Source organism: Eptesicus fuscus, chromosome 6 (genome assembly GCF_027574615.1).
Source record: "Eptesicus fuscus isolate TK198812 chromosome 6, DD_ASM_mEF_20220401, whole genome shotgun sequence".
Lineage (NCBI taxonomy): Eukaryota > Metazoa > Chordata > Mammalia > Chiroptera > Vespertilionidae > Eptesicus > Eptesicus fuscus.
The window spans coordinates 4,931,926-4,958,282 of NC_072478.1; the positions used below are offsets into that span (position 1 = coordinate 4,931,926).

Here is a 26,357-nt window from a genome sequence, read left to right on the forward strand (position 1 = left end):
AGAAAGACAACTGGGTGGAGTAGGTATTGGAGTTGGGGAAGGATTAGGAACTTCTCTGTGGACGTGTTATGTTTGGATGTAGCAGCAATATCAATTTTGTTTGCAGAACGTTTTGAGGAAAGAGTAAAGTAGGGAATATGTAAAATGGAATCACTTTAACCAAGTTTCTAAAATTGTTAACATCATGAAGACAGAGGCACAAGGACTCTATTCTTGTTCTAAGTAGCCTGGGAACTTCAGCTTTTTCTTTCTTTTTTTGAACTTCAGCTTTGTTGTACTTTCCAGTCCTGTGTCAATGCTTAGACATATATCTGGACAGACACTAGACCTCCAGATAACCCTCTGATGACCCCCTCCAGATAACCCTCTGATTACCCCCTCCAGATAACCCTCTGATTACCCCCTCCAGATAACCCTCTGATTACCCCCCTCCAGATAACCCCCTGATTACTCCCCTCCAGATAACCCTCTGATTACCCCCCTCCAGATAACCCTCTGATTACCCCCTCCAGATAGCCCTCTGATTACCCCCTCCAGATAACCCTCTGATTACCCCCTCCAGATAACCCTCTGATTACCCCCCCTCCAGATAACCCCCCGATTAATCCCCTCCAGATAACTCTGATTACCCCCTCCAGATAACCCTTTGATTACCCCCTCTAGGTAACCCTCTGATTACCCCCTCCAGGTAACCCTCTGATTACCCCCTCCAGATAACCCTCTGATTACCCCCTCCAGATAACCCTCTGATTACCCCCTCCAGATAACCCTCTGATTACCCCCTCCAGATAACCCTCTGATTACCCACCTCCAGATAACCCTCTGATTACCCCCCTCCAGATAACCCTCTGATTACCCCTCCAGGTAACCCTCTGATTACCCCCTCCAGATAACCCTCTGATTACCCCCCTCCAGATAACCCTCTGATTACCCCTCCAGGTAACCCTCTGATTACCCCCTCCAGATAACCCTCTGATTACCCCCCTCCAGATAACCCTCTGATTACCCCCTCCAGATAACCCTCTGATTACCCCCTCCAGATAACCCTCTGATTACCCCCTCCAGGTAACCCTCTGATTACCCCCTGAAGGACCCACATATCCAGGTCACCTGACATCTATCATCCAGACCATCGATGTGACCAGACCCCCTGGCGCCCATCCTCTAGACCACCTGGCACCCATCACCCAGACAGCCTGACATCTGACTGACAACCGTCCTGGACCACTCCTAGGGCTAAGAGTGAGGGCTGACTATTCTCCAGAATGCACTTTGTACTATAAAAGATCTTAACTTTTCTTTCTTCTTCAGAACACTTCTGGGTTTTTGCATAGCTGTGTTCTCAGTGTGCAAACTAAGACCCTTGAATAAATTTATCATTTATTTTTATCCAAAGCCTCCAGGCTCTGAGTTTGTTCAACCGTTTCTAATGATGACATCTTTCCAAATAAAAAGGTAATTTCAAGACTCCTGACCCAGCAACTATTATATTCCCAGTACGGAAAATATGCAAGTTAGTCACTTCTAGGAATATGAAGAAATCACAGGGATAGAAGATATGCCAGAACACACTAGAGCCAGGCTCCAGTTTTCAAGGGTGGAGGGAGGTGAGGAGACAGGCTGCACATCCTTCCACAGTCCTAAGATTCCACATGTTGTGGGGCGACCCGCAAGAGACGGCCACCAGAGACAGAGATCAAAATGTATGAGCCTTTAATAAACTGGCAGTGACTGCAGCTGCAGCACTTCACCGCGGTAAAGGCCGAACTGCAGTGCAGACCACAGGTGTTACAGCAAATTTATCCTCAGAAACCACAAGAGGGAGTTAGGACATTCACAATGACAATTCCAAGGTTACAAAGTTATTCCAGCCGTTTCCAAGGAACTCAGGGCACAGGTGCAACGCCTGGGCACGCTTGGCCGGAGCTTGAACCTCTAACTCCCTCTAAACTCCAACCAGCCCATTGTTCAGTGACCTACTCTACCTCCCTCTGTCCCAAGACATCCTGCCTCCAGGCAACGGAGGAGCTGTACAATGTTTGCAGCCCAGAACACACCTATCAGTAATGGTTGACATATGAAGTCCAGAAATTAGCAGTAGCTCCTTTAGGATTCAGTTAGAAGTCAAGAGTAAGTGAGACCATGCCCTAACCGGTTTGGCTCAGTGATAGAGCGTCGGCCTGCGGACTGAAGGGTCCCAGGTTCGATTCCGGTCAAGGGCATGTACCTTGGTTGCGGGCACATCCCCAGTAGGGAGTGTGCAGGAGGCAGCTGACCGATGTTTCTCTCTCATTGATGTTTCTAACTCTCTATACCTCTCCCTTCCTCTCTGTAAAAAATCAATAAAATATATTAATAAAAAAAAAAAAGAGTGAGACCAATATACAGGATGAGGCAAAAGTAGGTTTACAGTTGATCATATGGAAAATAATACAGTAATAAATAACACAAGAATAAACTATTTCACATACTCAACTGTAAACCTACTTTTGTCCCACCCTGTATGTACTAGAAAAACCTAGTGTTACCCTATCTGGTGTTGCTCAGTGGTTAGTGTTGACCTGTGCATAAAAGGGTCTCAAGTTTGATTCAAAGTCAAGGGTATGTACCTAGGTTGTAGGTTTGATCCTGGTCCCAGCCAGGGTGCATGCAGGAGGCAACTGATAGATGTGTCTCTCTCACTTCGGTGTTTCTCTCTCTCTCTTTCTCTGACTCTTCCTCCTTCTCTCCCATTCTCTCTAAAAATCAATGGAAAAAATATCCTCAAGTGAGGATTAACCAAAAACAACAACAAAAAAACCAATTTTTCCACCTGTGCACCTCCTTTACTATACGAATACTTCACTTCCGACACCAAATATGTGGGGTGTCAACCAATTCTCTGTGACACCAGCTGGTTGTCCTACAATTTAACTCAAGTCTGACACTATCTACTTAGAAACATCGAGCATCAGATCCCACCGGGTAAGCATCAGTCCCATGAGATTGGCTCCCACTCCCCCGACTTCAGCTGCTAATCCCAAGTAGCAGGTCTCCAGGTTATCCACAACTTCTGTACAAATCTGTTTCCCATGACGCCCTCCCCCTTAGACCTGATTATCTGCTAAAACAGCTCACAAAACTCAGGTTTATCAAAGGGTGAACAGCCAGATGAAGATATATATACGGCGAGGTCTGGGAGTCCTGAGCACTGGAGCATCCTTCCCGGCTGAGTTGGAGGTGCACACCCTCCTAGGAAGTTGAAGTGTTCACTAACTTCGAAGATCTCTGAGCCCCGTACTATTGGGATTTTAATGGAGGCGTCACAATAGGCATGCTTGATCATTGACTCCACTGTCCACACTTCTCCCTTCTCAAGAGAATGGGGGGGAGGGGAAGGGGGAAAGGAGGGCTGAGAAATCCAAGCTTGCAATCACCGCTTGGTCTTTCTGGTGACCAGGCCTCATCCAGAAGCTCATTACAACAAAAACACTCTTATCACCCAGAACTCACGAGAGTCTAAGGAGCGTGTCAGGAACAGCAGTTAAGACCAAATATTAAAACAAAAGAGGCTCCTAGTGCTCTTATCACTTAGGAAATTCCAAGGGTTTAGGGGTTCTGTGCCAGAAACAGGGAGGGTGGGAGGGGTGGGTGAAGGCCAAATACATATTTCTTAAAATTGCCCAAACCTGTAAGAATTTTTTATGAGTTTATTTGAGCCAAACTGACAATTGCTGGGAAGCAAAATCTCAACGGATTGAGAAAGTGATCCCAAAAATGGCAGTTTTACCACTTATTTTATACATCAGAATCAAAGGGGAAGACATGTAATGGGGTTACATGAAATTCACTGATGATAGATTAGGGAGGTGGGAGAAAGCAAAGCGGGGAAATCTCTGGGATTGGATAAGGAATAGACATATCCTTCTTTTACAAAGGTAGGTATGAGACAGTTAACAGTTAACAATCAACATGATAAGAATGAGGGGATTGCCGGACCGGTGTGGCTCAGTGGTTAAGCGTTGACCTATGAACTAGGAGGTTAGGGTTGATTCCCGGTGGTTGTGGGCTCGATCCCCAGTGTGGGGCGTGCAGGAGGCAGCCAATCAATGATTCTCTCTCATCATTGATGTTTTTATCTCTCTCCCTCTTTCTTCCTCCCTGAAATCAATACAAATATATATATTTTTTAAAAAGGCGGGGGGGGGGGGGGGAATTTGTGTTTTTTTCCCTGGCTCAGGCTTTGAGGGGTGGGGAAAGGAAATTACTTTGATATTCAAAAGGTATGTTTTCAGAGATGAAAAAACACACACACACCCAGACAGGCTCAGTTAATGTGAAGACTGACCTTTGTTAGGGGAAACACCAGCCTAGGACATGACTACTTGCTATGAACTGCTTTTAGTTAGAAAGTTTTCATTTCCGACCATCCTACATGGTTACGTTAGGTCTCTGAGTTTGCAGGCCTCCCCTGAAGTTGTCAGGTTTAGTATGTGGCCCCTTTTTCATCCACAAATTCATCACAACATCACAGAAGATATGCCAAAAGGGGTGCTCTAGGTTCCAGTTTTCAAAAAGGGTAACCCCCCCTGAAAACAAACAAACAAAAAATAACAGCCTGCAAATCTATCCAGAGTCCTGGCAAGATTCTAGAACATGCCATTAAATGGATGACATAATAAACTCCAAAATTTAGCAGTAACTCCTCTTGGATTCAGTGGTAAGTCAGGGTCAAGTCAGCTCAATAGATTTAGAAAAAATGCAACCAGGGCAGTTTCGGAACTTGTAAGTCTAATTGTTAGGGGCAGAAATAGACTAGTGGGGACTAGCTATAATTACAAAAATATTTCATCATGCTCTGTTAACCGTGACTGTTTTGTTCGGATTAGAAAAAGCACATTCTAACCTGGCTGAGAGCCGTACACCCTGGGACATGGGAGCTAACATCGGAATGCAATCCATCCTCCTTTTCCCAGAGCTGCCTGTCATTATGGAAATATTTACAACCTTGTAGTCCCGGAGGTAGAACGGTCACAGGCAACCCCAGCCCCACTGCCTGCAACCATTATACCTTGTCTACTGTCCCAGGCCTATAATTCTTACTTTCACCTCATCTTTGCCCTTCTGCGCAATATAAGCAGCTGGCTTATGGGGAGGGGAGAGCAGATTCTGTGGAAGACCTGCTGCTCTCCCATACGGCCGGCGCTCGAATATGATTCAACCCTGTCTCTGCTTCACTGGCTCAAGCAGTGACAGGCGGCCCCAAGCCCTGGGTTGTCCAGTTACATAACGTTTGATGGAGAGAGAGGTTTTTTGGAGGAGACACGTCTCAGGTGGCATGCAACAGCGGCACCACTGGCTGGTGCTTCCGGCGTGGTCGGCCCCCTCGGGAGATTGGCGTCCAGCCTGTAGGGCTTTCGAGTCGCGTCACCGCCCGCAAATCTCTCTGCAGCTCGCACAGTGCGCGCGGGGACAAGGGGCTTTGAGTCCTCTCACCCTTTTCTCTCTCTCTTCATACTCGAGGAAGGTCCGCGGGGCGCAGCGAGAAAGCAAGTGATGAACAAAAGGTAACTTTCCTCTGGCACTGCCACGAAGTTCTCAGCACGACAGCGGTCAGCACGGCCTTAATAATTTCTGCGTTGCTTTTCGCCGGGAGACCGCCGTCCGGGAGAGCAGCAGCCGGAGCCTTTTCCAGAACCCAGGTCCAGCGGAGGGTCGCTAGGTGATGTCAGGTCGGGGAAAGGGACTAGGAGGCAGCGCGCAGGCCCCGCCCCAACTTCCGCCCTCCTCGCCCCGCCCCCTCCCCGCCAACGTCCCGCCGAGCCACGCCGTCCTAGCATCAACACTCGCGACAGGCTGAGGCTCGTGACGCATGCGCCCTTCTTCCCGCGCCGCTGGACGAGAAGCCTCCGCCGGCTCTCGCCACACTCTGCTCCGCCCCTCCTGGCGCGGCAGCACCTGAGCCCCCCAGCTCTGTCCCCACCCAGGCCCCGCCGCGTCCACACCTGGCCGTCAGTCCTGTGAACAGTGACTGTAGAACCACCTCAGGCCCTGCAGACCCACGTCTCATGCTCCCGTGTTGGCGGTGGTGATGGGCAGGGGTTGTGGGGTAGATAAGGCGGGAAGAGGGGAGGCGGCAGTTGCCTTGGGCTCACTTCCGGAGGACAAGCGGAAGTGGCTGCGGTGGATGGGGAGGGGCGGGGAGGAGCGCGAGGGGAGGGCCGGGCTGCCGAGGGTCGAGGGGGTGGGGCCTGGGCCGGCCTTGGGGACCCGGAATGGGGCCTGTGGTCGGACCCGGGGCGGGACGCGGCTTCCTGCCGAGACTGGTCGGGCGGGACCGAGGTAACGACCCCGCGCAGATAGGGCGAGGGTCGCCCCGGCGGTAGAGGGGTGGGGGTCGGTCTAGGGAGGGTCGCTGTCACCCCCCTTTCCGGTGAACCCAGAGCCCGCGTTTCCGAGAAGAGGAGTGGGAGGAGTTAAGTTCTTGGCGGGGGGTGTGGGTGGGGGTCTTGTGGACGCCACGCCCCTGCAGGAAGGAACTGAGAGTGTGTGTTTGTGTGTGTGTTTAGAATAAACTTAGAGGGGAGGGGCGAGCGGGTGGGCTCCGGGACTGAGGGATGGGAACACTGTGGGGTTACTGCAGGCTGGGGCGGGCCTCCAGCACTCTTGGGAGTGGCCCCGGGAAGGAGTTTGACAGCGATTAGGAATTACATCCCTGGCACAGTTTTGGAAGCAGAGGGGGAGGTGAGGGTGAAGGGACGGTTGCAAAGAAAGCATGTGGAAGGTCTGAATGGATGTAGTTCCGTCGAGGAGAGCCGGCGATTAGAGCACTGAACACCTTAAGGAGCTTGGGAGATGTAGGGCGATTAGTGCAGCACTGACAGGACAGGACAGGAGGGGCATGCTCTTTTCCACGTTTCTTAGAAGACAGTCTCCACACACCGTCAGTGCTTTTGGCTACTTTTCTGTTGTGAGAGCAGGTGCAGTCCTTCCTTTATCCCGAGCCATACTGATGGGGTGACAGTGGGGTCACATGTGAGTGAAAAAGATACGTTGTGTATCTTGAGTGTGTAAGGATGGGCTTTTCATGGTAGAGCATAATAAAGGGCTCTAATTTAGGTAGGAACTCTTGGGAATCCATTTGGGAATAGAATAGATTAGAAAGTGTCGTAATGTTTAAATATTCTGCAGGTTAACACAGAAGTCAGCCTCCTGGGCCATGCCGGTTCTAAGGCCTGTTTCTCCTCACGAACCCCAGCAGAAGACAGATGGGCCAGTCTTCACAGTGGATGACCTCCCCTCACTGAGCAAGAGATGGGATAGTACCTGGGCTCTGCCTATCACCAGAATCTGGGCTTAATAAGCCAGCTGAATGAAGGGCTATAACAGACGCCTGGGAGGGACACTGAAGCCTGCCGAGGGGGGGGAGGGGTCTGGACATACCCCTTCCCCCCCAGACTCCTCCCCCTCAGAGTACACTCAGCCATGGACTTTGGACTCGGATAAGAGGAGAGAAGCTGCACTTTGTTTGGTGTCTCTGGTTTGGGATTCTCAGTTTTGGAAATGGAGTGCTGGATGGGGTTTGATGATCTCCAGGGGAGCAGCTAAGAGAAGAGAAGAAAGGTAAGGTTCCTGTCTCCTTTTCCACTTGTGTGTCTTGCTGCTCGTTTGCAGAAAGTGTAGAGTGGGGCAAGTCTGGGGATGCTGCCGTTCAGGAAGTGCCCCGATGAGTACCCTTGCCCCGCTGGGTAACAGGAAGCTTCACCTCTCCCTCACTCTTGGGGTGCAGACTTGTTCCCAGCCACTCCTCCCGGAGGAAGGAGGACCTGTAAGGGGTTGTGAGCAACAGCAATTATGAGGTTAGGCCAAGGAGAACATGAAAAGAATTGAGCCCTCTGAAGGGAGGTCGGGTTAGATTACCTGTAAGGACCTTTCCAACACTGAGGTAGTAGGATTCCAAGTCTGTTGGGGCCAAACTAAGAGGCTGGTGTGGATTACCCAGGCAGAGGCAGGCTGTTATGTTTTGAGGAGCTGAGTAGAACTGCCTTGAGAGAGGGTTGGAGATGGTCTCTGTAACCTCCTAAATTGCCTCTCCTCCTTCCCCTACAAGGGAGTTTAGGCTATGAAACCTCATGGAAAGAGCAGAGGAACAGACAGGATTTGTGTTCTAGCTCTTGCTTTCTTATTGTACAACCCTAGCTACATATGTTGGTTCATCTCTGCCATGCTCTCTTCACTTGCAACATGGGAATAACTAGCTTTCCAAGTCCCTCCCTCATAGGTGGTTACAAGGAGCAAAGGAAATGATAGCTTTTGACAAGTGTCCAGGGCCATGTACATATAACACAGTAACACTGACATAGTTTGATATGCTTGTATAATTGTTACATAGAGAAAAGCTCTGTTCTTTGATTGAATTAGCGTGCTGGCAAAGCCTTAATGGCCTCAATTAAAATCCTACCCTGAATTTGTCTCATCTTGTTGTTATTAAATAATACCGGGGGTCATCAAGTTGTGGAAAGGTATATGGGTCCAAGAACTTAGATGGAGGGATTCTAGCCCTCAGGTTCTCCAGCCAGTGTGCAGTGTGGCTCTTCAAGAGCGGGGAGGAATGTCTAAGTCCCAAGGCCTCTAGGGCCAGGTGTCTGGTTAGGAGATGGAGCTCCATTTCTTGGAGTGAGCACTGGGCCTTTCCTTCCTAGTCTTCTCTCCTGCCCTTTAAGATGACAGTTTTTTTCTAACTGCCATCTCTTAGCCCTTTATGTCTTCACAGGCTCTGTACCCGCCTAAAGAAGACCTGTTCAGAGTTACCTTCTCATCTCCTGCCTGTTCCTTCTTGGAACTCCAGTTTACCTGGGCCCAGATGCTTTTCTCAGTGACAGCAAAGGAGAAAGTATTGGGAGAAAGGAGAGGCATTGGGAAGTTTGACAGACAGTGGGGTATAGTGGCCTGGGTGAGGGGCAGGAAGCTTGGCTTCTAGCATCCCTCTACTAGAGAATCCCTCCATCCAACTAGCTGTGTAAACATCTGGGCCTCACATTCAGTGGCACAATAATACGGTCATTTGCAAGCTGAAAATCCTGTACCTGTGATTCAGTTTCTTTTTACCCCTCCATCCTTCCCTGCCATAGGAGTCCCTGACTTCCCTAATGGCCCGAGGGCGGGGCAGGCAGGTCTGGGTGGAGTCACTGGTCCTGAGTTGTTCCTTTTGTGGTCTGATGCCTGGGGAGCTCTCTTTGAGGCCAGGTTTCTACTATAGAAGGTCCAGATTTCAGGAAGGGATGCCATCTCTCCCAGCTTCGCCCAGCAAATTCTTGTGTCACTTATTGCTTAGAACTGGGATCACAACAATCCCTCGGGTAGATGTTGTTCCCAGGATGCCTCTGTGGCCCTGTGAGTACTTCAGAACACGTGAAGTACCATGGAGTTGTGCTGTATTTACCTAGTGCTTACATTATATGAAGTGTCCAGGCTGTTGTGCTGTGTCAGTTCTTGTCACCACATGTGAGGAGGAAAGAGGGATTATTTCCCTAGTTTGATATGTGAAGGGAAGCTACAGAAGCTCTGAGCAAGAAAGGCTTGCCTGAGTGTGGAATGTCAGGCCTGGGGGTGCCTGCCCAGTACTACGCTGCTTCTGTAGCATCTGACCTGCCAAGGGCCGGCTGGATTCTGCTGTAAATCCCCAGGAGGGGAACTTGGCCATGCAGCCTCTCTGGTAAGCTTTCTTCTTTGGAGTGAGCCAGAATTCCTCTCCCCTGTCATTTCCATAGAAAGCACTAGTCCTGCCCTCTGCCTGACCCTTCCACAAGACAGTCCCCTCAAGACAGCCGTCGGCCTTCCCACATAGGCACCAGGAAGGATGGTGTCTGTCTGTCTCTGCTTTCACTTAGGCCAATTGGCCAGGACCAGTGACCGATTTGACCAAATGTGAGTGTGTGTTACCTGAACTTATTTATATCCTTTTTTCCAAAAGGAATTGTAGGTGGCTGGTGAAAAGTTCCACTTCACACACATTACTCAGTAACAATTGTGTTAACCTTTTCTCCTTTCTTTGATCTTGAGGAGCTGAGTTTCTGGTTCTCCATGGGAGTGGGAAATGTTGGGAGGAAGGAAGGAGGAAAGTAGAAATAACATTGATTTAAAACGTTTCTTTTACTTCTGATGGTTTCAAGCCAAGATCTGTCTGAAGTTCAGAGCATGAATTCTTTCCAAATTGTAAAAAAATTCAGGTGATCTTGGGCATGATTTGAGGAGGGCAGTTTCCTGGAATAATTCTCACTTCCTTCACCTTATCCCTCCAGTCATCTTTTAGAAGTGGTAGGGGTGAACAGGATACAGTATTGCCCCTTCTGTGCTATCTTATCCTCTAAGCAGATTCTTCTAGTCCTTCCATTTTCACATAATCAATTCTGAGTTTCATCCCTGGAATCAGGCTCCTTGTTTCTTCTGTCCCATTCCCCCAAAACCCCGCCCCATGAACCTCCATCAGCCCATCGCAGTTGTCTAACAACCTTTTCTGTCTGGGACAGTCCTCTTGCAGGTGGCTGGTTTCTACTTAGGTCCTCCTGTGAGCCTGGGAATTTAAACAAAGGACAGTAGTGATGAGGTGTGAGTGTTGGTGCACAGACAGTCCTCCGTCTTATTCCCCATTGAACTGCCTTAGATGGAGAATTATTGTTAGAGGTGGGAATCTGACATCTCATGGGTTGGTTGGTCTCCCCACCTTTCAGCATCCCACTATATCCTTTGTCCTGAAGAGTGATATCTTGGATCTATAAACCATTGTTTCCCAACGTTTTGCACTTTTATGAAACTACTAGAGGCCCAGTGCATGAAAATTCATGTACTGGAGTGGGGGGTTCTTCAGCCTGGCCTGCCCCTCTCACTGGGAGCCCTCAGGGGATGTCCTAAGCCACAGTCTGGCCTCCCTTGCGGGAGGCAACTGGCCAAACAGGGAAAGGCGATGCCCTCATCAGGCCTCTGCTGCAGCCACTGCCGGCCGCTGCGGCTGCCTGAGCCTCGGCCCTCGTTGCCTGAGCCTTGGGCCCTTGCAGTGGCAGCCGCCTGTCTGTGGCTTGCCTAAGCCTCGAGCAGCCACTTCGGCTTTGTCTGGAAGACATCCGCCCTAATTAGCATATTACCCTTTTATTAGGTATAGATAGATTGCTCTGACATGGAGTGTGAGTGTGTAGACCTCCCCTAACCCTTAAGGAGGAAAGCTTAGAGAGGGCAGAGGTGCAGACACTGGCCACTGGCTGGCACATGAGCATGGGCTCACATCTCCTGCCATAGTCCACATAGTCAGCTAAGCTGGAGACCTGGGACACACACACAGTTCAGCCTCACTGATGTGTCAGCTCTTCTCTCACTCTGCTCTCTCAGGGCTGAGCTCGAACTACTTCTACCAAGATTTCCCTGCTGCCCACTCTGCGCCCATCATGCTGGACACACAGACATCTCAGAGAGCACTTGCGTGAAAGGGTGCATGAGGACTCCAGCTTTGGAGGCAGGGGTGCCTGGGTCTAAAACTCAGCCAGGTCCCTACTAGGTCTTATGACCTTCATCATTTGGCACTTTCACCCTGAGCCTCAAATTCCTCATCTGTGGAACAGGATGATAATGCAGAGCGGCTAGGAGGGTTAAAGGAGAGAGGCTGAGGGAGGGGTCTGGCCTGTGGAGGCCTCTGTGTACTTCTGTTTTAGCACCTCTAGTCCATGTAGGGCCTTTAGGGCATGCCGTGCCTTTTGTTTCTTTAGAACCCTGCAAAATCCACGTTTCATGTCGAAACAAGTAGTCAGTGAGTAACCAGCACCACAAAGGTCAGCCTGCTCTGCCCTGCACCGCAGGGAGGGAAGCGGGTGGGGAGGGAGGTGCCAGTGCAGTATGTCCTGACCACATGTTAGGGCTGCCCTGGACTGGCCCTTCCCAGGAAAGTCTACAGAGCAGTCAGTACTCAGCTCCCCACCCTCACTTCTCATGTCAGACACAGGCATGTAGGCTTTTCTGGATGCTGCCCCCACCCCCTTTCACAGGGCTCTCACAAAATCCTGTGATGGAGTCCTTTCCTCCCTAGCTGGGTGGGTGGTTCTACCCTAGGGACATGTCTGTCTCTGCTTTCACTCAGACTAACAGCTCTCGTCCACCCCCAATCCCCACCGAAAAGAAAGAAAGAAACCACAGTTGGCCCTCTCCTGCTTTGGGCAACAGGTGTCATACCCGCCCCTCCCCCCCCTTCCCTTTTGGCGCCCTGGTTCCTCTTCTAACATTGTTCGAGGGCCCCTCTGTTGTCCCTGACTCCTTCCCGGAAGCTAGCCAGCTAGCGTTTGCGGGTTCAGGAGAGCTGGACCCCAGACTATTGGCCTAGAGTTTGGCAAACGCACTACCCAGGACTGCCCCGCATCTCAGGCAGGGCTCTGCTCCCCAACTCCGGGGCTGGGGAGGGAGAGGGGCGGGAGAAGTCTGGCCTGGAGGGGTCGGGTAGCGACCGGTGCAGTTGCATTTGCGAGCAGGGAAGGGCCCAGTCTAACAGCTGCCTCCACAGCGCCTCCCGGAATGGGGGCCCCGGGGAAACGGCTGTCAGGGCGAGAAGGGGCGGGGAAGGAGCGGCCTGGGCGAGTCGGGGCGGCCAGCCCCGCCCTCTGGCCCCGCCCCCGGACAACCCCGCCCCCGGGGAAGGGCCACGTTGCCCGTCGGCGGCCCGGGCAGGCGGAAGGCGCCGGGCGCCAGGCTCGCTCCCCGCACCCGAGGCGGGCCGAGCTGAGAACCGGGAAGTTGGGAGGACCTGGTGAGTAGGGGCCGGGAAGCCGGCGTTCGGCAGCTCGGGAGCTTGTCCCGGGAGGTGACGGAGTCCGACTAAGGGAGGCCCCGCGGGAGTGGAGAGGGCGCCTCTGGTCTCCGGTCCCGGCTGGAGCAGCTGCCCCTTTCCGAGCCCTTCGTGGCCCCGACAGCTACGGTGCTCGCGAGCCCCGCCGGGGGCCCGGCCGCCGCCCCTCCCGAGCTGGAAGTCGCGCCGTGGTTCCGCTTTGGGAGGCGGGCCTCCAGCTGCTGGACGGAGGCGGTTGTGAAACTCGGTCGCAGGGCGTCCGGGGGTGCGGGCCGGAGAGGTGGGGTCGCCGGGGAGGGTTTGGGGAGCCAGAATGCGAGGTGGCCTTTCCCCAAACCCACCCCAGCATCCTGTCCACAAGTTACAGGGGTTCTTTCTTCTCAGCCGTAAGGAAGAATGAACTTAATGTGAAAATATGTAAATTGGCAAGAAAACTTTTTTCCTGTTTGCTGCTGGGTGTAGAGTAGGGGCTCCTGAGACGTGCGAGGTCCCATCTTGTAAACTGGAGCAGGAGGGACCGTGCGGGCTGGTTTGCATCTCCACGGAGCCGCGAAGCCCGGGCGAGGCTCCACCGGGGTTAACCCTTGCTCCTGGGGTGTGTTTAATTAGTCTTGCTTTAGAACAGCGATTTTCAATCTTCTTCCATCTCATGGCACACATAAACTAATTTCCAAAAATGTTTATGATCCGACAAAAAAAGTAGGTATCATTTTGATTCATTCACACCAGATGGTTATTGTTGTGGTGGCTGTTGTCCTTTTTGTATTTGACAATCTAAGGAAAAGAGGTCAGTGCCTCTGACTACATAGCGAGGTATTGCATGTGTTAAAAATTCTTGCAGCGCACTTCAGAATATGTAGCCTTTTCTCTTAGATGTCATATCCACCAGGACCTGCCTCCCGGGGTGAATCATTGCTGCCTGACCCCATTCCTGGAGACCATTGAGCTCTGGGTCCCCACTTCTGTGTCCTTTTTCTTATAGTTAGAACGCATTGTCTAACCTCAGTGGTATGTGTGACAGGTCAAACTCACTTTCTCTTCATTATCAGAGATCAGGGACTTTGGTGATCCAAATCAACCCTCTCTCTCTTCAAATGAGGGAACCAGGTCACAAGGGGGTCAAGTGACTTGCCCAGGGTTACCTGTTTGCTGGTGCTGGATGGCCTGAATCCCAGGCCTTCCCGGTTTTGTTGGGCTAGACACTGGTGGGCAAACTGCGGCTCGCAAGCCACATGCTGCTCTTTGGCCCCTTGAGTGTGGCTCTTCCACAAAATACCACAGCCTAGGCGAGTCTATTTTGAAGAAGTGACACTAGAAGAAGTTTAAGTTTAAAAAATTTGGCTCTCCAAAGAAATTTCAATCGTTGTACTGTTTATATTTGGCTCTGTTGACTAATGAGTTTGCCGACCACTGGGCTAGCATCATACTTCCCCCTTGCCTTTTCTTTCCCAGGATAATAACCTGCACCCTTTCTGTCCTAGGTCTTATTTTCTAAGCCCTTGAATTATTTAGTGTATCTTCTCTGACTCCCTTTCAGTTCTTCCATCCTTCTGAAATTATGGAGCCTGGTATGCGATACAGGAGTCTAGTGGCGGTCTAATAATGAACAAGAAGTAATTCAGTTAGGTCTTCATTACCTGTGCCATGTTCTCTGTTTTCTGGATATTTTAGGTAGTGCTTTTTTAAGATTTTTTTATTGATTTCAGAGGGGAAGGGAGAGCGAGAGAGAGATAGAAACATCAATGATGAGAGAGAATCATTGAGCGGCTGCCTACTGCATTTCCCCTACATTGAGCCCACAACCTAGGCATGTGCCCTTGACTGGAATTGAACCCGGGACCCTTCAGTCCACAGGCTGATGCCCTGTCCACTGAGCCAAACTGTCTAGAGCTAGGTAGTGCTTTTTAACATACTAAGCAAGGCAGAAATAGAAGGGAAAGTCTGTCAATATCCCTTCAACTCCTCTACTTTTAAAAAACTAAATCTGACTTCTCCATTATTGCCTACAATGGGAAGTTGACTCTCTGGGGTTCTCTTGCTATTTAAGAAACATTTTTACCAGAAAGAGGGAACTGGCTGGAGAATGCCGTGGAATTAGAGTGTTAGAAAGGGATCTCACAGCTCCTAGGCAGCCCTTCAGATGAAGAAAGGGAGACCCATAAGGGATGGTGGGGCTTGCCCAGTGCTTCCTGGGCTTTGGCTGAGGGTTTTATAAACTAAAAAGGCTCCCACTATGGTGCAGGTGTCTTTGTACTTGGTGGTGTGGACCAGCTGTGTGTTACTTCCCTAAAGAAAAACTCTAGCAAGTCAAAAACAGTTTTGAGTCTGTGCCTTGTAGACAAGTGTCATTAATTACAGAACATGAGAGACTCAAGTCAGTGCTATAGACAGTTGATCTATTTTAGAAAGGAAGGTGTGGCAGATTGTATTTTCCCAGAATGGCACACCCATAAATATCCCATTCCACGTGTTACAATCAGACATTGTCCTCCTGCCACCCGGTGGTGGGGTTTGTGGGCAGGGACTTGTGATTCTGCTGACCTGTGAGTAAGGCAGACATGCCCCAAGGCTGGATCCTGAAAACGATCCTTAGCTTGCTGTCTTTCTTGGGACTCGCACCTTTGGAACTCAGCCATCACGTTCAGAGGAAGCCTAGGCCACATGGAGAGGCCCGTGGAGGGTTCCAGCCAGTGCTCCAAGCTACTGTCTTAGCCAACACCAACATCAATCTGCAGACATGAGAGAATAAGCATTTAGGGGAGCTCATCCCCAGCTTTTGAGTTTTCTAGCTGAGATTTCAGACATTGTGGAGCAGAGGCAGGTCATGCCCTCTGTGTCCCACTGTCCAAATTCCTGACCGATGGACACTGTGAGAGGGAATACATGATTGCTCTTGTTTTAAGCCAGTCAGTGTTTCCATTCAGCAGTAGATATCTAATAAGGAAGGGGATGTGAGTAGACGCAGGCCTTCAGAGTTTGGTCGTGGAGCCTGAGCACAGAGGCAGGAAGAACTCTTGCCCTGCTTGTCAAGGCTGCATAAATTCTGTTTTACTCACCCCAAAACTTAGTGACTTAAAACAACAGAATCATTTTATTCCTACTTCAGCTACGTGGTTCTTGCTCCTGGTCTTTGGTGAAGTTGCAATCAGATGTGGCTGAGCTGGGGTCATCTGAAAGGCTTCCTCCATGTCTAGTCAACTGGAATACCTAAAGGTGTCCTGTCCATGTGGCCCACGCCCCAAGGGAACCCCCACCTGATCCGGGACACCCTTCAGGGCAAACCAGCTGGCCCCCACCCGTGCACCAGGCCTCTATTCCTATCTAATAAAAGAGTAATATGCAGATTGACCATCACTCCCAACACACAAGATGGCCAGCAGGAGAGGGCAGTTGGGGGTGATCAAGCCTGCAGGGGAGGGCAGTTAGGGGTGACCAGGCTGGTAGAGGAGGGAAGTTGGGGGTGACCGGGCCTTCAGGGAAGGGCAGTTGGGGGGGGACTCAGGCCTGCAGGGGAGAGAAGTTGGGGGGGACCAGGCCTGCAGGGGAGGGCAGTTAGGGGTGACCAGGCCTGCAGGGGTGGGCAGTTAGGGGCAATCGGGCCAGCAGGGGAGCAGTTAGGCATCAATCAGGCTGGAAGGGGAGTGGTTAGGGGGTGATCAGGCTGGCAGGCAGAAGCGGTTAGGGGCAATCAGGAAGGCAGGCAGGTGAGCAATTGGGAGCCAGCAGTCCTGGATTGTGAGAGGGATGTCCGACTGCCCGTTTAGGCCCGATCCTACTAGGATTGGGCCTAAACGGGCAGTTGGACATTCCTCAAGGGGTCCCAGATTAGACAGGGTGCAGGCTGGGCTGAGGGACACACACCCTCCCCCCTGCACAAATTTCGTGCACTGGGCCTCTCGTATATACATAAAAGCCTAAGTTACTGTTACAACCGGACAACTGGCCCGTAGCTGTGATGTGCACTGACCACCAGGGGGCAGATGCTCAACCTCCGACGGCCGGCTAACCTCCCTTGGTCCCTCCCCTCTGGCCAGCAGACCCCGGGACTGGGCGTGACAGCCCCGATCTCCAGCCAGGCCGAGGGACTCCACCTGTGCATGAATTCATGCACCGGGCCTCTAGTTTTATAATAGGAAAAAACAGTTCAGATTAAAGGGTTTGAGGCCTTCAAATGGGATGATGGCAGTGAGTAACTTGCTTTTATTTTCATAATTCTGAAATTCTTGGGGCTGAATGTGTTTCAGAATTTAGAATTTTTTGGATTTTAAAAAAATGATCTGAGCCCTACCCAATTTGTCTCAGTGGATAGAGCATCGGCCTGCGGACTGAAGAGTCCCAGATTTGATTCTGGCCAAGGGCACATACCTGGGTTGCTGGCTCAATCCCCAGTAGGGGTGTGCAGGAGGCAACCGATCAATGATTCTCTTATCATTGATGTTTCTATCTCTCTCCCTCTCCCTTCCTCTCTGAAAATCAATAAAAACATATTAAATTGAAAAAAAAAAAAGATGATCTGAGAACCATAGGATTTCACTTATATGTGAGATATAAAACTGAAACTCATGGACACAACAGTGTGGTGGTTGCCAGTGGCAAGGGAGAGGGTGAAGTGGGCTTAATATGTGGTGACAGAAGATGATTTGAATTTAAGTGAGGGACACAGGGCATAATATATAGATCTTGTATCAGAAATCTGCACCTGAAACCTATATGATCCTATTAACCAATGTCACCCCCATGTGTGTAAATAAATAAATAAATAACAATCTGGTGCATTTATGATGTAAGGTCTGGAGCAGCACACCATAATCCAACATATTTATTTCTGTAGCAAAATGCATGACTAGTCACACTAAGTGGGATTAATAAAGACTATAAATAGCCTCACATTAGATTAGATCAGATTTCACCAAATGAAGGTAAGTTGGATTTTACTGCCAAATGAGTGTAGAAAACTTCTGTTTTTCAGCTCTTTGTGGACTTGGGAATTGCAGTTAAGGGATTGTGGGTGTGTGGCCAGTGTTTAGGTCACAGGCATATCTCTTGAATGTTGAGGATCCCAGCACAGCAGTTTGGCACACTGGGGCAGCTGATCCTCATCCCCAAGTAGCTTGTAGCCAAGAGGAGATTTGACAGATGTTGAGTTAGAGGTGCTGGTGCTGATGGTTTGAAGACTAGGGGAGCTCACCTAGTCTTTAGACATCAGGAAAGTTGTCCTGGTAGATAATACGAGTCAGAGCGCACCAGGCGAAGACAAGGAAGAGCAGATCAGGCATCAGGCACATGCAGAGGCCCTGAGGTGGGCGTGGGTGTTTGGGGCCTGGAAGGAAACTAGTCGAGTGGAGCAAAGCGAGCCCGCAGACAGGGGACAAATGAGTGACTGGCTGGTGTGTATATTGTCATGTGCCAGGCACTGTTCTAAACACCTGGTAGGGATTATCTCACCCAATCCCCACAGCAATCCAATGGGGTATTGATGAGGTGAGAAAATTGAGTCTCTGAGATGTGAAGAAATGTGGGGTGATGCCAAGCATGGCCCCAGGCTCTCCGGCTTGCCCTTGTTACTCCCATATCTTCCTGATGCTAGGGCTCAGAGCAGTGCTTCCTGGAGGAGTATGTGGGCTCTGCTGGCCAAAAGCCTGGCCTTCTGGGCCTGCTCATCCCTACGGTACAGCCAGCTACTAGAAGTGCATGCACCCACGTGTGTGCATGCACCACAACCAGAGGGTGGGCAGTCTTGCTCTGGAGAATATGTGGACAAGCAGTAGGAAACGGCACTGGGACTCTGGAACAGCCTGTGTGGGGAAGCTGTGGGGTCTGGGGGTGGGTGTGTTGTGTTCTTTTATGGCAAGAGGAGCAAGTTCTGTTTGGGAAGTTAGAGAAAAGGGTCCTGGGCTGGCGAACAAGGGCCGGAGTGCTAAGGCGGAGGCCTGGCTGTACTGTGGCAGCTGTTTCCTGTTGGCCATGGGGCCACTGTCATGTTTACGGACTTGCTAAGAATCCGGTCTGCTGAGGGCCTTCAGAAATTGCTTTGATCTGCATGGTGAAGGTTCAAACATGGACCACATCCTGAGGGGGGAGAGGAAGAAACTGGAAATCCATGTGTCTGTCTCTTGTAGGAAAGCCTGATTGGTGTATGATCACTGATAAAATAGGAAGTTAATGACCCCGTGAAACGGAAATGGACTTGAGGTTTCTGAGAAGACTGGGGGTGTGGAGCCGCAGGTGGATGGTTTCTGGGAGGAAGGACAGGTGTTGGGTGCTGGCAGGCACTGAGGGAGTCTCCAGGTCCCTTAGAGGCTCTTCAGGATCAGCCCCCTTGGTACTGAGCCTGCTTGAGAGCCCAGGAGCAGAGATTGCATCTGGGACCAAGGTTTTGACTAGGATTAGAGAACTGGGCTGTGGGAAGGAGGGTCTCTGGCAGAGAAGCTGGCATAGGAAGGCACATACCTGACTGTTTGGGGTGTAAAGGAGCAAGACCAGAGGCAGGAAGGCCAACGAGAGAGTTCACGTGGTCAGGAATGGCCGCTGTCCAGGAGTTGGAGGGTGTAGTAGATCCTTTCAGGCCATGGGCTCTGGCAGGGTGAGGGGTTAGTGGGACTGCGTTTTTCTTGTTGGGTGTGTGTCCCAGCCCCTTTCCAGAGCTTGTGTGTGTTGCATGTCGTTGAGTGATTGAGGAATTCAGGACAAAGGGATTATCCCATTGCCCTTAACTGCTGTGCCCAGGGGTGGGCAAAAGTAGGTTTACAGTTGTTTGTTTGGAAAATACAATAATTAATTGAGAATAAAATAATTTTTAAAAAAGAATAAAAGAATAAACTCTGTGCTTTTCAATCATCACAATTGTAAACCTACTGTTGCCCACGCCATATTCCAGTTTTGTCATTTGGCCCAAATATGTCATTAAAAAAAAAACACCCACAATTTAATTGAGGTGTAATTGACATATAGTAAACTGCACATACGTATTTAAAAAGTACAATATGATAAGTGTGGACGTGTATATATACCCATGAAACTCTTGTCACATATCCACCCCCCAGTTTCCTCCCCCGCTGTCCTCACTGCCCCCATCCCCAGGCAACCACTGATTTTCTTTATCATTATAGGTTACTTTGTATTTTTTGAGATTTATATAAGTGGATTCATAGTGTATGTACTTTTTTTTTTGGCTTTCACATCTTGCTTAATTACTTGAGATTCATCCATGTATTGTGTATATCGGTAGCTTCTTCCTTTTTATTGCTGAATATTATTCCATTGTATGGGTAAATCACAATTTGTTTATTCATAGTGCCTTGTTGATGGATTTTTGGGTTGTTCCCAGATTTTGGTGATTATGAATAAAGCTGCTATAAACATTCCATATAGGTTTTGTATGGGCATATGTTTTCATTTCTCTTGGGTATATATCTAGGAGTAGACTTGCTGGGTCATATGGTAATTCTCTTGTTTAGCATTTTGACAAACTGACAAACTGCTATAAAAGGATATTAGTTTCATACCTCACACTATTAGTATATACAAAAATTAAATCAAAATGAATCATGAACCTAAGTGTGAAACCTAAAACTATAAAATTAAAAAAAAAGAAAACAGGGAAAAGTCTTTGTGACTTTGGGTTAGACAGAGATTTTAGATACAATGCATAATCCATAAAAGAAAAAGCCCCTAATAGTTGGACATCATCAAACTTAAGAATTTCCTTTCTCTGTTGACGCTTAAGAGAATGGAAGGACAAGTTTCTGCATTTGTATCAGTCTGATGGGTGAGGAATGTTATCTCAGTTGGTTTTAATTTACATTTTTCTTATTATGGATCATCTTTTCATATGTCTAGGGACCTTTTAGTGTCTTTGCCCTTGTTTTTTAGACAAATATTTTTAGCCATTTTTGCTCTCAGGTGTTTGGTTTTTTTTTTTAAGTTTTTTATAAGGTGTTCTTTATGATGTATATTGCAAATATTCTCTTCTGGTTTGTCATTTGACTTTTTACTTGGCTTATGTGTGTGTTTGTTTTTTGAGGATATTTTTCATTGATTTGAGAGAGAGAGAGAGAGAGAGAGAGAGAGAGAGAGACATAGAGATATAGATATCACTGTGAGAGAGAAACATCAATTGGTTGCCTCCTGCACCTGCCCTGACCAGGAATCGAATCCGCACCCTTTGGTGTACAGGATGACGCTCTTACCCACTGAGCCACACTGGCTTATGTGTTTTTAGCCGTGCGAAAGTATTTTATTTATTATTGCATCAGGACTTTGAATCATGTTTAGAAAAACCTTTCCCTATACCCAAATTTTAGAGGTTTTGATCCATGTTTTCTTCTAGTACTTTATCTTTAATATTACTTTTAATTTTATTTTAAAAATATATTTTTATTGATTTCAGAGAGGAAGGGAAAGGGAGAGAGATAGAAATATTAATGATGAGAGAGAATTGGCTGCCTCCTGCATGCCCCCTACTGGGGATCAAGTCCATAACCTGAGCATGAGCCCTGCCTGGGAATGGAATTGTGACTCCTGGTTCATGGATCAGTGCTCAACCAGAGCCACACCTGCTGGGCTATCGTTGTTGTTTTTTATACTTAAATCTCTGAGCTACTTGGAAGTTATTCTTGCATACAGATCTAATTTTATTTTTTCCAAATATCTATATAGTTGTTATTAGTAATAAGGCCATATTTTGCCCCAGGATTTCTAAACATTAGATTTCTGTGTGTAGTTGGGTCTATTTCTGGAGTTTAAATTCTATTCCATTGAATGATCTGTTTATTTACATACCAGCACTACATAATTTCTTTGTTTTGTTATTGTTAATCCTCACTAGAGGATATTTTTTCCCTTGATTTTTAGAGAGAGTGAAAGGGAGCGGGGAGGAGGAGGAGAAAGAGAGAAACATTGATGTGAGAGACACATCAATTGGTTGCCTCCCACACACGTCACAACCGGGGCCCGGGGATCAAACCTGCAACCCAGGTATGTGCCCTTGACTAGACATCGAACCCACCACCCTTCAGTGCGCAGGCCAACATTCTAACCACCGAGCACACAGGCCAAAGCAGGGCTACGTAGTTTTAATGATAGAGGCTTTGTAATGTGTAGCATTTTAATATCTGGTAGAGCTAGTCCCTCCCCTACTTGTTTGCATTATTTTTCTAGATATTGTTGCAGGTTAATTTTTTCATGTGAACTTTAGTATCTGTCTATCTAGCTCCATAGAAAGGTATCCTTATTGAGAATTTTTATTATGCTGAGATGTCCTGTTTAAGAACAAGGGATTTTTAAATCTTTTGTGTCTTTTAGGAGATATAGTTTTGTTCATATAAGTTTTGAATATTCCTTGTTAAATTTATTCCTAAATAGTTTATTATCTTCCTGGCTGTTGAAATAGGGTTTTCTCATGTATGGTTTCTTCTAATGAGTTATTTGTGGGTATGAAGGCTATTGATTTTTGTATGTTAATTTTTATATCCTGAAACCTTGGTCATTTCTTTGATTGTTTGGGTTGGTTTTATCATTGATTCTCTTAGAATTTTCCAGGCATATTCTCACAGAATCAGCAAATAGGATAGTTTGCCTCTTTCCCACACCTTCCCTTTTAATTATGTTCTGCGTTCCAGTTGCACCGCTGATCCCTCCAACAGAATGTTAAATAGCCATGTAGATCGCATGTGCTTGGCATTGCTGATGGGAATGCCCCGGTCTTTCCTTACTGAGTAAGGTGCTGGCTTTAGTCCTGAAGTGTGATATTTGACTTTGATTAATTCAGTAATATTTGGGCATTTTCTTTTAAAAAAATGTATTTTATTGATTTTTTACAGAGAGGAAGAGAGAGGGACAGAGAGTTAGAAACATTGATGAGAGAGAAACATCGATCAGCTGCCTCCTGCACACCCCCTACTGGGGATGTGCCACAACCAAGGTACATGCCCTCGACCAGAATCGAACCTGGGACCTTTCAGTCCGCTGGCCGACGCTCTATCCACTGAGCCAAACCGGTTTCGGCTCTTGGAGCATTTTCATTTGCTAATGGGAGGCAGCTGGTCCCACCCACCCTTCCCCTAAGCTCTGGCTAGAATGTGGGAAATGAAATCTGTCCTGTAGGGAAGGGGGAGGTGGGGTTCCTTTGCTTCTTTTCTTCACCGATATCACTTTACCCTTCAAATGTATACAGGTATTGCTTTTCTGAGGACTCACGAACTCATTTAAAAAAATATCTATAATAATAAAAGCGTAATATGCTAATTAGACTGGATGTCCTTCTGGACAAAGCCGGGGCTGCGAGGGAAGCTGGGTCCTGGGTGCCAGAGGGAAGCTGGTGCCGGCAGCCGGGGGAAGGAAGGCCTACTCTTGCACGAATTTCATACATCGGGCCTCTAGTATATATATATATATATGTATTTTGATTGATTTCAGAGAGGAATGGAGAGGGAGAGGGAGACAGAAACACCAATGATGGGAGAGAATCACTGACTGGCTGCCTCCTGCAACTTGGGCATGTGTCCTGACCAGGAATTGGTCTGGTTTATAGGTCGACACTCAACCACTAAGCCACCGTGACTGGGCCAAACTCATTTTTGAATGGGGAAGCATGTTGTCCCAGTCCTATTCTCTTACTCAGATGCCCACCCAGATTGGGGGATGGGCAGCTCTTTTCTAAGAGCCCTGCAGTGCGTGCCTCCTGTGCTTTTCACCTGCTCCTGGCATACCCCTCACCCCACCCCATGCTGCCGCATGCCTTTGTGATGATGGCTGCTGTTCTCTCTTCTCTCCCTAGGTGCATGCTGCTTCCTAATCCCAAAGCCCAGAGGACACATCCCTAGAACGGTGGGCGTGAGACCGGCCAGCAGGGCAGCTTGAGCGCCCCCCTCGTGGCTCCCCGCGGGGGCCAGGATGCTGAAGAAGCAGTCTGCAGGTCTTGTGCTGTGGGGCGCCATCCTCTTTGTGGCCTGGAACGCCCTGCTGCTGCTCTTCTTCTGGACGCGCCCTGTGCCCAGCAGGCTGCCCTCAGACAGCGCTCTGGATGACGACCCCACCAGGCTCACCCGCGAGGTGATCCGCCTGGCCGAGGACACCGAGGTGGAGCTGGAGCGGCAGCGGGGGCTGCTGCAGCAGATCTGGGAGTACTCTGTGCGGCGTGGCCAGCGGTGGAGGGGGCCCACTGCGGTCCCACCTGTGCCGCCACGAGGGCCTGTGACCTTGCCGCCAGCCGTGATCCCCGTCCTGGTCATCGCCTGTGACCGCAGCACTGTCCGGCGCTGTCTGGACAAGCTGCTGCACTATCGGCCCTCGGCTGAGCGCTTCCCCATCATCGTCAGCCAGGACTGTGGGCACGAGGAGACAGCTCAGGTTATAGCCTCCTATGGCAGCGCCATTACACACATCCGACAGCCCGACCTGAGTACGATCGCGGTGCCACCCGACCACCGCAAGTTCCAGGGCTACTACAAGATCGCGCGCCACTACCGCTGGGCGCTGGGCCAGGTCTTCCACAAGTTCAAGTTCCCCGCGGTGGTGGTGGTAGAGGATGACCTGGAGGTGGCCCCGGACTTCTTCGAGTACTTCCAGGCCACATACCCGCTGCTGAGGGCTGACTCCTCCCTGTGGTGTGTGTCCGCCTGGAATGACAACGGCAAGGAGCAGATGGTGGACTCGAGCAAGCCGGAGCTGCTCTACCGCACCGACTTCTTCCCCGGCCTGGGCTGGCTGCTGCTGGCCGAGCTGTGGGCCGAGCTGGAGCCCAAGTGGCCCAAGGCTTTCTGGGACGACTGGATGCGGCGGCCTGAGCAGCGGCAGGGCCGGGCCTGCCTGCGGCCCGAGATCTCCAGAACCATGACCTTCGGCCGCAAGGGGGTGAGCCACGGGCAGTTTTTTGACCAGCATCTCAAGTTCATCAAGCTGAACCAGCACTTTGTGCCCTTCACCCAGCTGAATCTGTCGTACCTGCGGCAGGAGGCCTATGACAGGGATTTCCTTGCCCGCGTCTATGGCGCCCCTCTGTTGCAGGTGGAGAAAGTGAGGACCAGTGAGCGGAATGAACTGGGGGAGGTGCGGGTGCAGTACACCAGCAGGGACAGCTTCAAAGCCTTTGCCAAGGCCCTAGGAGTCATGGATGACCTCAAGTCGGGGGTCCCGAGGGCCGGCTACAGGGGCATCGTCAGCTTTCTGTTCCGGGGCCGCCGTGTCCACCTGGCACCCCCGCAAACCTGGGAGGGCTACGATCCTAGCTGGAATTAGCGCTGCCTGTCTCTCCCGGCCCTTGCCTTGCCACGTCACATGCTGAGACAGACTGCGGGTCCTGGCTGCACCCTCCTCTCTGTGTCTCTCTTGGGTCCATTTATCTTTTTATTTTATTTTATTTTATTTTATTTTTGAGTGGCATTCGAGTGCACAGATGAGAAGGTGAAGATGATTCGCCCATTCTTGAGAGGTTCAAATCAGGGGAAACTTTCTGGGGTACGTTGGGGGGTACTGAGCAAGAAGTCATGTGTGGTAGGCAGAGACTGGGCTCGTTGGGGCCACAAGCTTGTATGTGCCAACTTTTCTCCTGGGGCGTCTGCAGAGAGGCTGGCAACGGGAGTTCTCTTGCCCAGGCCTCTGTTCCCTGTCCTGGCTCTCACAGCCAGTATGGGCCCTTCTCTTGTGCCTGACCCCGTCCCCCTTTGGAGCGGGAGCTGGGTCCGGTGAGAAGAGAACAGACAGATTTGTGGCCAGAACGAGACCAAGCAAAGGGGTTTCGTCACCTAGGTCTGGGCGGAGTTTGTTAGGTTGTCAGGGTTTATGCCTCCCGCCTCTTTCCCCCTTTTCCTCTCTCCTTATCACAGCTCTTCTTCCCCTGCAGCCTAACAGTTATGATTCTAAGATGGAAAATTGAAGGGGAAAAGTAAGACCTCCTCCGCTCATCCCTGGCAGTGGGGGAAGGGATGGGGGAAGCTTGGTGTGAGGGGCACCCTCTCTTATCCTGCCTCAAAGAAACAAGCTGCCCCTCAGCCCCTCCTTTCTGCAAGCGGGTCCTTTCCTGTCGTTCCAGGAGGGCTCTGAGCTGGCTTGGTGGGAGGGAGGTCAGCTCCTGTGTTGCTTTCCCCCTGGGGTTTGCTGCACAGGCCCCTCCCTGAGCCCTTGGCTTTTAGAGGTCCCCTCAGTGTGAGGCAAAGCAGCCAGGACAGGATGACCCAGACATCCCTCCTTCCTGCCCCCCTCCCCCCCCCGCCCCCAACACCCTGTATCTGTTCAGGTTAGGATGCAGATGGGGCTTGGAGAGCAATGTCTGTGCTTTTGTTTCTTGCCCGACCTCAGTTCATGGAAGAAAGTTGAAGCTGCAGAATTATTTTCAAAAATAAAAGGCTGAATTGTCTGAAAAACGTGTGTGTGTGTCCTGGAAAAGGAGGAGGGGATGGAAAAGGAGGTGAAGGGTGGAGGAAGAAAGGAAAAGAGGGAAGAATGAAGACTACAGGAAGGGCTGAGCAGGCAAGAGGAAGTGGATCGTTTGAAGGAAGGAAAGCAGATGACGAGGACGGGGCAAAGCACAGGAAAGCTGAGGAGTCTGCTGTCAACA

General features: G+C 49.9%; 1 protein-coding gene and 1 long non-coding RNA gene across 4 annotated transcripts in view; both read left to right on the top strand.

Annotated features, from left to right (window-relative positions):
• LOC114228738 (uncharacterized) overlaps nt 1–1,330 on the top strand; it is a 45,528-nt gene extending 44,198 nt beyond the window's left edge. The window contains exon 3 of the long non-coding RNA XR_008556278.1: nt 1,066–1,330. This is a non-coding gene — a long non-coding RNA (uncharacterized LOC114228738). The remainder of the gene's footprint in view (nt 1–1,065) is intronic.
• A 4,886-nt stretch (nt 1,331–6,216) lies between these two features.
• On the top strand, nt 6,217–26,181 carry MGAT1 (alpha-1,3-mannosyl-glycoprotein 2-beta-N-acetylglucosaminyltransferase). Of its 3 annotated transcripts, XM_028135426.2 has the most exons (3): nt 6,217–6,321; nt 7,171–7,602; nt 23,580–26,181. In XM_028135426.2, exon 3 carries the CDS (start codon nt 23,696–23,698, stop codon nt 25,037–25,039), a length of 1,344 nt encoding a protein of 447 aa, XP_027991227.1. In that variant the 5' UTR covers nt 6,217–6,321; nt 7,171–7,602; nt 23,580–23,695; the 3' UTR covers nt 25,040–26,181. The 3 variants fall into 3 exon arrangements, with proteins under 3 accessions (XP_027991227.1, XP_027991228.1, XP_008156884.1); XM_028135427.2 differs by lacking the exons at nt 6,217–6,321; nt 7,171–7,602 and adding an exon at nt 9,887–9,906; XM_008158662.3 differs by lacking the exons at nt 6,217–6,321; nt 7,171–7,602 and adding an exon at nt 12,652–12,763.
• The last annotated feature ends 176 nt before the right edge of the window (nt 26,182–26,357 follow it).

What these genes read in the sequence shown, in the direction of transcription:
- MGAT1 (XM_028135426.2), top strand. Translation starts at nt 23,696, where the DNA reads ATGCTGAAGAAGCAGTCTGCAGGTCTTGTGCTGTGGGGCGCCATCCTC.